We start from the raw sequence: 13,698 nt of genomic DNA on the forward strand, positions 1-13,698 counted from the left end.
AGGGGCGGTTAGGCCCGGCCCGGCCGCGTGTTCCTGCCCAGGCTGGTTGTTGCAGCGGGTGCGGGCGGTCCCCGCCGCCCGGGAGACAGCCGTTGCCGGCGGGAGAGCGGGGGTGTGCCTCACGCCCGGCTGCGAGGGGCGGCAGAGGCAGCGCTCGGCCCCGCCGGACGGTACAAAGGCAGCGGTAACCAGAATCCCCCGGGAGGCCCCGGGCCCGTGCCTGCTCCCCCTGTGTAACACCGACCCGTTGTTTTCCTTGAGGAGCGTGAACCCAACGGGGCCCGTGGGCCTCGGGGGAGCCGCAGGGGACCGGTCCCGGTGTGCGCGGGTGCCCAGGGCCCCCCTGTCTCCCCCCGAGCCCCTGGGGTGCCGGTGCAGTGCTCGGCGGGGAGCGGTTCTCTTCCTCCGCAGGGTTTTTGGCTGAGCACCGACACCGCAGTGAGCCGCGACTGCCGCGGGCGCGCATTTGCCTTTGGGTGGCAAACCACGGGTGGCCATTTCCTACTTTATTCCTTGTTATAAAAAGTACCGAATTTCCTTGATCTTCTGGCTATTGTCTTTGGCACGTTTCCAGCGCTAGAATTTATTTTTAAATAAACCACGAGCTGCTAAATGTTTTTTCAGGAGACACAGAAAGAAAGACAGGCCACCCTAAATATCTTCCATGACCGTGACTGCATCAGTATGACAGAGTGTGAGCTGCATGAAGCCGCAGAGGCATTCTTTTCCCTCCTCCTCTCTTCTTCAAATCCCTTAGTCTTTACCTTTTCCCAGCATTGGGTTTATAAATGTAAACACAACTTGTCCCTGCAGCTTGTTCTTCCGCACTTGCAGTGTATACTGGCAAGAGCCCTGTTTGTTGTCGTTTTCCTAGGTAAGTTCTGATTCCGCTGTGACATTTTAATAACGAGCAGGATGCCTGAAGCACTGCTCTTGCCATTAAGCCTTCTGAAGCATTGCTTTGGTTTCGGATGTGTGTGAGAGTGTGCCTCAGAGAGGGAAGGTGTGGGTTTTATTCCATCAGTTTATTTTTAACTTGTGATTTAAGTCTGAAAATATAGAATTAAAACCATGGAATTTGGGTCAAACATACTGGAGAAAGTTTCTGTGAAATGGATTCTTTGATGAGAACTTAAAAATAAGCTAAAGCAGAGAGAAACACTTGGGCACATTTACATCTTCTTCTAAGCCATAGATGGCACCCTGCAAGATCTTTTCGGTGCGGTGACAGTGCCACGACACGGGGTGTGACGATGGCTGCACAAACTGTATATCCCCACGCGCTCCGTCCCTGGCGACTGCTGAAGTGGCCTGTGACACTATACCTTTACTGCAGCCTTTTGTAAGTTGTAGCTGATGTTCATGTGGTTTGCTGGCATGCAGAACACCGAGCACCCTGCTCACAGGCTCTGTGCCTGAGCCACTGGGATTCCAGTGGGATAACGAGCTCGGCTTGCTGAGCTGCTTTAAATAGCAGAATTTTCAGCATATTTCGGTGAAGGTGTTTGCCAGGCACTTAAATTAATTCCATACGTCTGGCCTATCAGCAGCAGCTCTGACCTTTCCCAGCTGGTCTCAGATGGAAGGTGAGAGCCGGTAATCGTCCCGCTATGCCTCAGCTCTTGAAAGCTGTCCAGGCACCACTGGCAGAATTATTTCCTGCCTGCAGCCGGGTCCTACAGTAGCTGAAGACATTTGTGTGTCTAATACCCGTGCGACACTGTTCCTTAGAATAATACCACACTTCTCTTGCAGCTTTCCTCCTCACGTCCTCCTGACATGCCCTGTAAACGTAGAGGTGAAGTATCTTTCAGTTTAAATAGGTGGAGATGGCACCTTTATGAATGACAGAAGCAACACCATTTAGACCAGCACCATGTGGCACAGTGTGTGACAGTGGGTGTGAGGAGAAATTTTCCCCTAAGGATTGGGGACAAACTCTCCTGTGTGGGAGGCACTCTGGCAGTGGGACACATGGAACTGCGCTAACAGCTTTATTAAGATTTATCTTGAGGAGCGTCCCGTGAGGTGAATTAGAGGATTGTCTTCCCACGTGAACTGGAAGGTGCATACTCACCTGGCTGAGTCCCCTCGGCTCCTCTAAGGCTCCTTAAATGAAGACCCTGCTGGTGGAGCCCCATCTAGCAAGAAACTTAATGCGCTCATAGAGCTTTACACGGTTTCATGAAAGCAGTGAAAGGCGTTCAAACATCTTGCTTATCTTGGGCCAGAGTAACTGAAATTAATTTCTTGGATTGTTTTAATTAATTTGGTGGGGCATAAACAAATTTAGAGATGGCATTGAATTCCCAATAATGAAGCGCAAAGTTATGTCTGGACCTGCCCTGCCTGGAGAAACTGCTTATATTGAGCTGATTTCAGAGCTGCAGAATTAATGTGGTGGGAACCAGTACGGTGTGCCTTGCAGTAACAGGGATGTGTTGTATAAATCCCATCCAGCACTTGGGTTTGCAAGGGTTGAAGTTCTCTCAGCAAGGACATATGTTTTCTTCCAAATCAGCCCCTCCAGATGCAGCTGCAAAGCCTGTGCCTGCTAAAAGGGACCTGAGGAGGAGCCTGGTCTTCAAGAGGAGAAAACCACAAGTGGGTTTAGGAGCAGCCCAGGTTTTTAAGAAAGCATTAAGGAGTCTGGGCATCCTTAAATATTCAAGGCCATAATGGAAAAGGTGGAGGATAGGGACATCTAATATCCGTGATACATCATTGCAAGAGACCTGCATCAAAGAAAACCTTTAAAGTGAGACATCTGATCTTTTTCAGTGTCGGATTTTGCTTCACACCATCTCAACTTTTACTCTGGACTGAAAAACATCACGGTTAATCCAAATTAAACATCATGATTAATCCAAATCCTTGGCATCGGCCTTCCTAGCAGAGTGCCATGTGAGCTGCCAGATGTCACTCCAGATGTGTTGCTGGTTCAGCCAAGTGAAAGCCTGTCTACATTAATGACCTGCAGCCGGCACTTCTCTGATGCCTCTCTTCTGAAGATCTCCTGGGCTTTACATGGTAGCAGCAGCATGTGTTGGGTCCAGCAGAGCGATCTGGGTGTTGCTCAGTTTTCGTGGTCTCTGGGTTCACCCCATCGGGCTCTCGGACGCTTTGGGAAGGAGGAAGGGGTCAGGGTTCTCAGGGTCCTGCCTGCAGAGCGCCCACAGTACCTGCTGGAAACAACAGGCACCCTTGGTTCCAGACGTACCGCACCTGACTCCATTGGCAGAGATGTTATCTTGACTCATTTATTTGAGGTCGTTTGTGGAGACTTTATGGGTTGAACCTCAGGGCCAATGGAGCTGGTTCCCTGAAACATCCCTGAATGGAGTGATTCTTTGGCAGAAGGGCTGACGAGGAACCACAGTAACAGTGCTGATTAGAGAATGAGGAAGGAAAATACAAGCAGATCAGAAGTGCTGGCTGCAGGCGGGATCAGGCCTCTCCAAACAGTCAGCACTCTTGTCTTTCTGGGAATTACCAGATAACTGCAAATGACTTTTTTGTGTCCACAGAAGCAGCGTGCTGATCATGCTAGTCAGCACTGCTAGCCCCAGCACCACGCTGTTGCCTTTATCTGGTGGAAGCTGTGGAGATCTCACCTGGATTTGGTACAAGTCTCTTCTGCGTGGGCTTTTCCCTCCGACTCAGTGCTGCATGAGGCCTTTTTGTTTCTGGCAAGTCACAAATACATAATGTTTTCCAGCAGCCTCTCTGTCCCTGTACTAGCACGCCACTCTGCAGGACAGTGCAGGATTATCTCGTGGTTGTGGTGACAAAATATTGTCGATCCAAATTCATGAACAAAGAAAACACTGTTCCACACAATTTCTTGTGGATATGAAGAAAATCACAGATTTATGTAAGAATGACTGGCTCTCCTCATTCTGTTTATTTAGCCATAGCTTCTTTTAAAATACATATGAAAATAGTAGAGTGAATTAATTTCTGGGATAACCTCATTGGCTTCACTAGAACGTTTGAAGCTCATCTCAAGGTAATCCTGGATTCACCGCGGTAATCAAAATCAGAAGAAGCTCAATAAATAGTAGTCTTTTGCTCCATTTACACCTCTTCCTGCATTCAAACAGCATTCTCCCTCTATGAGCTGTCTCAGACCCCGTAGCAGAGCCCCTGCCAGCTCACAGTGAGTGAGACCTGACACGCTGCAGACCACCAGTGAAGCCCCACGTAGGAGTCTGCACATGGGCAGGAAATCACTGCGCTGCGTGCACGGCTGTTCAGGGAAGTGCCAGCACAATGAATATCCATAGAATGCTGAATGTTACTATAACTGGGTTCCCAAGGTATTCCAGCCTTGTGGAGATTTTTATAGACCATTGCTCCATTTGGCAGCTAGAGGGTAAATAGGAGGAGTGCTCGACGAGCTGCAGTCACAGGTAGCTGAAGCCTGAAGCCTTATTTGAGGATGGATGAGTAAGATCCTATTATTGTTACGTTTTCCTTTGACTTTGAATGAATATATATTTTAGAAAATTAAATTCTTTGAAAAGCGCATTCAGGAAAAGAGTTGCCTGTTATTTCAGCTCATCTGGATTGTATTTTTTGCTTCTGGCAAATGGATCAGGCTGGACATTTGTTCAGAGAACAGGGCAGTGGTAACTCCCAGCTCCAGCCACCTGGTCCCAGATTCTTGAGCAACTGTTTTCCTTCCCTGTGAATATCTGCAAGTCAGTTGTTGGGCACCTGAATCCAGTTGTCAGGTACTACCAGCAACTGGAGAGTCTTGCCTAATCTTGTAGGTACCTAAAGGTGATGGATACCTAAACTTCTGTCAGCAGACATGAATGTAACTGCTGAATTCCTGAAACAGTTCATCAGTTCGTGCCCAAGGCCTGGGAGGATTCCCAGACAAGACCTTCTCTTTCTCCAACTTGCTCATGGAAACTCATCCAGAGATATCAATCTCTTGCTTAAATGAAAGCATTATCTTCTCTCCACCCCAATCCTTCCCAAAAGAAAGATGTCAAGACCTTCTGTGGTTAGCTTTACGCTCTCTCTTGTCTTGGCAATCTTGTGGAGAGAGAGGTCCATCAAAGCTCCTCTTCTACATGACTTGGAGAAGTAGTCTTCTCTTGGGGACTGTCTCATGTGCTTCCCTATGACAAAGCTGACCTGGATTCCAGCTCTGGTCCAAAATGGTGGTGTCCAGCCCGTGGGGCGTGGGGAAAGCCATTTCTCTAGAGGAAGAGATAACCTGCCAGGGAATTTCAGGTGGAAACTCAGAAGTGTCTAACTGCTTTAGGGCTTGAACCGCACCTCCCTTCTGTTTTTCCTGCTGGCTAGCTTGGGTTTAGATGGCTCTCTGCAGCCCTTCTTTAGTATTTCACCAGTCCCTCCGCTGTGGCACCCCAAAGGAACCTGTCTGCATGCCCCTGCCTGAGCTGTGATCCTGCCGGCAGCAAAGCATCCCACACTTACACCGTAGCCTGCAATAAAGCAAGCTACTTAAAGCCCAAATTCCCGTGATTTCCACAGAGTGTTGAGCTCCAGTGTGACTGCATGCTGTAAAGGGAGTCTGCCTCTTATGCCATTTAGACATATTTGAAAATGTTATCCTCTCTGTCGCAGTGCTGCACCTTTACGGTGTCTCAAATAGTGCTCCTCTACCTCAGGAGTGATGAGGAATTCAGTGAGACCATGGGGCACGCACATGCTGTGGCAAATAAATAAATACCCAGTGAGAAAGAGAGCAAAAAGGTGGCACTCACCCAGCAAAAAGGTGCTGGGTGAGCTGTTCATCCACAGCTTCCCTAAGACTTGGCAATTACGCTAATGTAACAGCCATCAGATGATAATTGCTCCACTTATTCATCACTAAAGATGTGGTGATTAGCAGGTGAAGAGCCCACTGAGATGAATTCAGCTTTGACAGGAGGAAGGATACTTCCTGCTTCCCTTAGGGAAAATTGCACTGGCTGGTAATAGGACTGGATTTAATTGGATCAGGCTTGTTGTGTTGGGAATTAAGAGCAAAACAATACCAGTCAGGGAAGAAATTTCAGAAATGAAATGAGGCTTGATCAGCAGTTTCAAATGTAATTTTTTAGTAGATTTCTTTTCCTAAAAGCCAATGCCAAACATTGTGTTCTGCTTCCCAGCAGTTTCTCCTGTCTTCCTACTGCAGGCAGCCTCCATGCTCTCTCGCCAAAAACCTGTGCCCCGAGGAAGCATCTGAGCTGCTCTGGCTGTTGATTTAAGGGCTTGGTCCTCAACAAGCACAAGAATTTACAAGAACTTGGATAAGGTGAGTTTGATTTTCAGCGATTTTCGGTTTGATTTGTTTGATTTTACAAATCCGTCTCTGAGGACTTGTAACCATTGACCTCAGAGAGAGAATTTTCAGAATCGTAGAGTAGATCATCTGTGCCTTCAAATTTGTTCTCATGAAGCCATACGTGATGTCTCAAAGGGCTGTCTCCTGGCTTCAGAGGGTGCTTTTTAAAATATATATTTATGTTCTAACAGCTTGAAGCTATTAATTAGCTAGTTGTTTCAAAGCAACACCTACACTGGTCCATTGCTGACGTCAGAAGCTGGCACAGCTCCTCATCATGCTGCTCCACTGGGGCTCTCCCAGCTGGGCAGAAGGCTTTGACTCAGCCTGGGGCTGGAAGGACAGTTCAAGGCGTGGATGGAAGGGAATAGGTTCTTCCAGTTTGGACTCTAACAGAGTAGATCCCTTAGCTGTTTGTTGTTACTAGGATCCTTAGTGACACTGAAAATGAGAACTCTGTGGGATCTCTTAGGCAAAAATCAAGTGCCTTCACTACTGAGATGAGATGTTGATGTGTTTTACAACTGTGTGGGTCTGGCATACTATGTTAAAAACAAAGTAAAATTCTTTGGACTTCAGTTTTAAGGACGGAGCTGTTTTTGTGACTTCTGGTCAGGTCTGTTGGAATGAAGCTTTGCTCAGTAATTCCTGCATTCAGCCTGTATCTTCTGTTTGCCTATAGCTTAAATGACCTTTACATAAACCCATCAGCTGGTAAAGAATCATTTGTGTGCAAGTTAAACTGCTCCCATGATTAATTATTCTTGCTGCTTTTTTACAAGGACCCAGTATTTTATAGGTTGTTAAATACAGTGTGTGCCTGATGTTACTTTCCAGAGCTTTGGAGCAGAGTTCTTTCTTGTGTCTTCCTGGGGAGAGGCCAAGTTGTCTCCTTGAGGAGTGATTTTATATAAAAAGGAGAATGTTTGAGCCAGAAAAGCCACCCCCTGGATTAAGACTGCAGAATTCCTGATACTGGATCAGGTTACTGGCCCTGGTAAATCGGATCTTTTATACAGAGGAACATCTGATACAGCAGAATGTTTGTTCTTTTCCCCATATGAATATATCGCCAGGCCCTGACACGTGGCAGAACTGCTTTCTTCCAGCTTCTTCAGCTCATCAGATTACAAGTTTGAACCTGAGGTAAAACTCGATTATTGCTTCACATCCACAAACGTTTCTAGTACGACATTTCATACAACATATCAACGACGGGGCTGAGAAAAGGATCCTGGAGTTGTGCCTTTCCCAGTTTCCTTGCTTGAATCCCTTCAGATTGTCTCAGCTGTGTTCTTTCTGATGAATCTTAAGTTGCAGTCTGTTCATGAGGAGGATTTCATCAGTGGACAAGCCTCCCCACAAGGGATTTTGTCTGGTTTGATTTCTCTGGTAGTTCCGGTGCAGGTGGAGAGTCGTGGCAGCCTCCTGGAGGCGGTGCTCCTGGTGCTGATGCTCCCACCAGGGATGGCCAGGGCTGCAGATGAGTAGCTTCCTTAGGTGGGAACTGCTCACCTAGAAAGGAGACCTTGGGACTCGCAGAAGAGTTCACTCGGATACGGTGATGAAACACCTCTTGGTAAACGGCAGCAGGAAGGCTCCCTAAGAAGGCCTAGCACCATGATTTTCTGACCTTTGGATCAATTTTTGCTCTGATTGTTGCTTCTGGGGTATCCGGAGAGACTGTCTTAGGTTAGGGAATTAAATCCTCTTTTAAGCATCCTGTCACTTCTTCCCTCCCAGCACTTTAATCACTGGTAAGGCACATCTCTGGAGGACTTCCAGTGGTCACTCTGCCATGGTGTGCAGGCATTGCCAACTGCCTTTAGAAACACACTGCCTGAACAGCGCTAATCTATGTGCTGTATATCTATATATATCTATATATATCTATATTCTTCGTTGTTCTGATCCCCTCTGGGGTCATAGCAAACTTGCTGGGCACTTAGTTTTGTATTTAAATGTATGCATTGAGAAGTGGAAAAATGTTATGAGCAGTATAGAAAGTTTTCCAGTAAAAAAATGCCCCTGAGGGTGACAGGCTCTTTACTTCTGTAACCTCTTCAAGAAAGTACTGCTTTCAGGGGACTCTGGGTGACAGCTTTACCACTTCCTCTTCAAATGTCACTCTTGCTGAGTGCTTTTTGGTACTGGTTTTACTCCCTCCTCTGCGGTCCTTCACTGCTGCAGAGAAAGTTGCCGTGGATTTACTACAGAAGTGAGGGTTAAGTACTGGGATTTGCTCAGATAACCTTTTCACCCACAGGCATCTACTTCCTAACTGACAGTTTGAGTTTACTTTGAGATAACTTAGTGAAGAGAAGATTCTTACACACACATCAATGAAAAAGAAGACAAAGTAGTTTACAATTCAAAATTTTTCATGGGATTTTGACCTCAAATGGTGCTGGTAATGCTGAATGAAGCGTGGATAGATGGCCGGTGGTGTAAGCTGCAAAGCAGTCAGACAGGCCTAATGGGATCCAGTCCCTTGTGCTGTCCTGGTGGCCTGTGTGGGGCAGGGAAGAGGTTGCACAATTCAGGAGTTCTTGCTCTTCCAGTTGAGGATACAGCTTCATGGTCCCGAATCTGCTTTGACATCCAGAACACAGGGATTTGTCAAAGTGCCTGCTGAGCCTGCGTGAGCTTCCAAGGTCAGAAACCTGATAATCCCTAAACTTACTTGTAACAGCTCTGGAAACAAAACCACAATATGTTTTTAAGGTTTTTTGTCTTTGTACCTGGGCTCACTTTCCTTGGGGAAAAGAAAGGGGGAAGGAGTGGTGTACAAAAAGGTGTTTGTTTCTTGGGATAGGACACCCTGTGAGGGGATCTTTGAGCAAACATTCCTACACCGTCCTTCCAAAGCCAGGGCAGGTTTGTGCAACATTCAGCCTGTCCTGCCCTCACTGGACACCAGCTGTGATGGCTTCCCGGGATGCAATGATGCAGAATGGCAGTTCCTCTGCATAAATTACCATAAACCATACCCGGGCTCCGCTGTTGTCAGCAGAGGAGGTTATTGAATTACTGCAGTGGAGCTGCTGTGCCACTGCCAGCACTTGCCTGTATTTGTGAGATGTTTTCCATTAATGATAGAAGTTTGTCTCCTGAGTTTTTAATGGGAACAGCAAAGCACCATCAGGTGGCTACTAAGAGGAGCAGCTCCTGGTTTTGTTGGGTGGTCACATGCTTCCACCAGCAGTCAAAACCTCCCCATGCGACCAGCACAGCCGGCTGGGAAAAAAACAGTATTTGAGCCTGGTGTGTTCCTGTAGATGGGGAAATGCTGGCTGCAGCACTGTCCACAGCACTCAGCACTTATTGAACGCTCTGGGAATGTGCTGGTGCTTCCCTTAGGAGATGGTCGGAGTCTCCTGAGGGTTTATGCCCTGCTGGACCTGCAGCCAGGTCCTGGCCGTCTGCATGTGAGGGTGCTGGTGTGGAGGGGAAGCTGCTGGGGCTCAGAGCACGGCCACGGTGCCACGGTCAGAGATCCAGCCCCAAGGGCCGGGCTCGGTGGCTCAGCCCACGCACACCCTGGGTATTGGCAGCTTTCACATTTCTCTGAATGGACAGAGACATGGCCGGGGGAAGGGACTCTCAGCACACTGCCTCTGCTCCCACCAAAACATCATCTGGCCATTGCCGGCGAGCTGATGGAGCTGATGGAGCTGATGGAGCTGATGCTCGTTTCCATGTGTAGGAGTACGTGTGTGTAATAATGAGTTGCCTCCTGCTGAGGGGCCCGAGTCAGAAGGACTTTTCGGATCCTTCCAGTGGCTGGGGGTTTCTCATGTGTGTTTCAGCTTCAGTCAGTGTTCCAGGCCGAGCAGGCGGCCCTCACGTGGTGCTGATAACACAGCTCCATCAAGGAGACCACACACAAGAGAAGGGCTGCAGGAGGAGGCCATTACCACTGAGCAGTGGGTAATTTAAAGGCAGCAAATCTGCTTTCTCTCTGCTACTTTAAGAAAGTTGTTTAATTGAAAGGGAATCGTAATAAGGAGAATCTAAAATGGAGATCTGCTTGTCCCAGTTACCGCTGTTCGAGCCACAGCCTCTGTTTTAATGAATGCACTATCACAGGTTATGTGCATTTCTGAGGCTGAAATCCATTTAATTATTTTATGAAGTTTAAAGGCAAAATACTATCAGTTGGTCTCACCATAGCTGTAGTGGGAGGTGAGAGGAATAAATCCCATGGAAACTGTTTGGTTTGACTTTTACCCCCTGCCTCTTCTGCCCTCTAATAAAGCAATTCTGCTAAACTTAAACCTTTAGAGCTCCATCTTTCCTCCAGCGTTACTGCCAGCTCCTCTCTGCCTTTCGGCAGCTCAGTGAGGGTACGGCGTGCTACCTGTTTGAAGCTGTGGTTGTCCAGGCCAACAGTGGTGCTGTGCTGGGGGTCCTGCCTGATGCCCGGGGTCACCAAGGAGCCACGCAGCCCCCAAGGAGCCACACAGCCCCCAAGGAGCCACACAGCCCCCGAGGAGCTGCAGCTCTTGTGCCTGGCCATCCTGCTGTCCCCACTCCAGGAAAATGCTGGCCCTGAAGGTTCCTCTGAGTGATGAAGGATGGATCGACCTCTCCAAGGCCGTGCCCATGCAGCGAAGGCAGTGGGGCTGGGCTGCCGGGCTCTCCCAAGGGACACTGCTGTGTATTTGTAGAAGAGAAATTAACAGTTTTGGGAAAAAAACCCCACCCAAATGTTCCTGGGCATAATACAGGTCCCTGGACATAATAGCAAAGTTCTTCTCATTGATAGAAATGGTCTGTGTCGGTGGTGGGTTAGGTAATGCCAGTTAGGCGTATCTTTCCCCATCATGAGTGAAATAACCTTATTCAAGTGTAAAGCCAGCCTGGGTGATTTCTCCCCACTGAAACAGTCTGGTCCTGCATGAAATTTCTGCATCTCTCGGTCACTGGGAACTGCTTCAGTAACCAGAACTGGATGGTTCCGTAGCAGGCCAGGAAACCTCACAGTTGGTACTAATTGCGTTGATTTCAGCCATGAAGCATGAAATTTAGTCTCTTTTTTTAGCATCCACTTTTATTTTCCCTTCTGCTCTTTTTATTCCAACAAAGTATTATGAGTTTTGCTGTTTCTTCTTTTCTAATGTTCTTTGACAATACTTTCCTCACTCTGATTACATTGTAAGGGGGTAGAGAGCACATTTTCTAATGGCTGTTGAGATTTGCCAGTATTTTCATTTATGTAGTCATTATTTATTAGTTTCTTATTTATTGTTGCTTTTGTTGCTGCCAACATGATGAGCTTCCATTCTGCCCATCTTTGTCTCCAGAATGTTTTTTTTTCAGTATATTTTTGTAACATACCTTCTGCTTTTGCTGCTAAGGATAAACAGTTCCATTTTTGTCTCTTTTTCTAGTCTCTCCTTGCCTTTTTCTGGGTGCCCCTACTCTCACAACACTCTGCTGAGAGCCTGTGTGCTGCACGAGGTTTGTGCTCCCAAGCTGTGCCCCACCGGTGCCATCTGAGCTCCAGAACATGTTATTTTGGCCCAAAGTCTGCTCCCGGCTCCCTCAGCCCCGGGGATCCCATCCCTGCGTCCTGCCCTGTGTGATGAGAAATGAGAGTGGTGCCTCACAGCCCCATGGCGAGGGCAGCGTCCGTGCCTGCCACACGTGGAGGTGGGGTGGCAGGGATGGGTGGCATTGGGTGGCACTGGCCACTGGGGCTGTGTGACCAGCAGGGATGCAGGGCAGGGGTGCACAGGAGAGGTTACTCCCTCTGTTCCTGTGATCCTGTGTTGGACTAGATGATCTCCAGAGGTCCCCTCCAACCCCATAACCCCATATCATTCTGTGATTCTGTGAACCCAGCGTGGGCTGCATCACCCTCCAGCCCCACGGGCACAGCCTTCCGCCTCCCTCGCTCCGTTCAATGGCTTCGTGTATGGTTTGGATGGCAGGCCGGGGGAAAGCAGGTAACGCTGAGCTCGAAGGGACTGCAGGAGCCCTGGAGGAGAGGATCAGGGTTTGAGATGCACTGAAAGCCAGAATGCTGGCCAGCCGTGAGGGCACGAGGCGTGCTCTTCCCGAGCCAGGCAGGACAGCCCCTGCTGCCTGGGATGCGGGGGGGCCCTGCTGGAAGGAACCCGGGGACCAGAGGTGTGAGTCAGCAGCGTCATGCTGGGACCAGGCAATCCTCACGCTCAGGGGATGAAGAGGAGGGTACGACCTGCAAGCAGCCGGTGCAACCTGCCCCCTCTCATCAGCTCCACCTCAGCTTTTTCTCGTTTTGAGCATTGCACTTCCAAAACATGGAGAGTATTCGAAAGGTGAAAGGAGCATGGTCTAAAAAGCATGACTTCTAAGAGAATTTGACCAAACTGGAACTGTCTTTTCTTAAAAAATATGGGAGAAGGAAATGGGGGAGGTGTGTGCAAGGCTAACACAATCTAACAGCGCTGTAAGGCAAAGAGCAGAGGAACTATCTTTTGCCTTTGTCCAGGGCACAAAGGTCAAAACATTATTTCCTTTAAACTGCAGCTATAAATACTGAGATTAAATGCCAGAACTTTGTTCCCCACTCTTCAGCTGTGCTGAGGCTGACGGAGCATGGGATGGGGGAGGCTTTCGTGACAGGAGATTTGCTGACACAGGACACTTGTCCCACTCCTTATTCCTAATTCAGAAGGAAAGGGGGGATAATCCTGTCCCGGCCCCGCAATGTGCATGTCGTGTTCTCTGTCACTCCTGACGTGTGTGATGGGTTCCTGGCTCAGTCCAGGCGGATACTGGTGCTACGAGAATATACAACTTCTGTGAGATACCACGGACACTGATGAACATCTTCATAGTTTGCATTTGTCTTTTACTAATACCTTTCATGTGAGGCTTTGTTTTCCTAACAGCTAGTTTATTACCAAGTAAATTGAGACTTGCATATTAAAAAACCTGCCAAGTATCACTTAGGGGCCAGAATCGTCTAATAGAATTATAAAGTCTCTTTTATTTTTTTATAGGAAAGCTATCTTATAAAGTCTTTTTAATTATTCTCTAGGATAGAATCTTACGAGATCTATAATGTGTTGCAATATCAAAAGAGTTGTATTAATTTACGTGCAGTTAAATTCCCTGTGATGCTGCTGTGGGGACACAAGGATTCGTAAGACTCCGGCTTTGTTCTAATGTCTGTCCTGTTCAGCCATACATTCAAAAGCTGTGCTAGATGCTCAGCACTCCTGCTGCTGCTGCTGCTGTTTTGAGCTGAGAAAAATCACTTTCGGCCTTTTTTCTATAGCCCAGGCTGTTGTAGTGGAAGTGGTGGTACATTTGTGCTTTGACCCTTGCCTTTCTCTGGAGTCACTGTAAGAGGCACCTGTGGGTAAAACTGTCCCTACAGAAAAGCTGTTGTGTCA

General features: G+C 48.0%; 1 protein-coding gene across 1 annotated transcript in view; it reads left to right on the forward strand.

Annotated features, from left to right (window-relative positions):
* The window catches only part of SRGAP3 (SLIT-ROBO Rho GTPase activating protein 3), a 124,870-nt gene that overhangs the window by 303 nt on the left and 110,869 nt on the right, over positions 1-13,698 (forward strand). The window contains exon 2 of the mRNA XM_014946628.1: positions 814-874. Coding sequence (XP_014802114.1) covers positions 814-874 — 61 coding nt within the window. The remainder of the gene's footprint in view (positions 1-813; positions 875-13,698) is intronic.

Source organism: Calidris pugnax, unplaced genomic scaffold (genome assembly GCF_001431845.1).
Source record: "Calidris pugnax isolate Ruff unplaced genomic scaffold, ASM143184v1 scaffold81, whole genome shotgun sequence".
Lineage (NCBI taxonomy): Eukaryota > Metazoa > Chordata > Aves > Charadriiformes > Scolopacidae > Calidris > Calidris pugnax.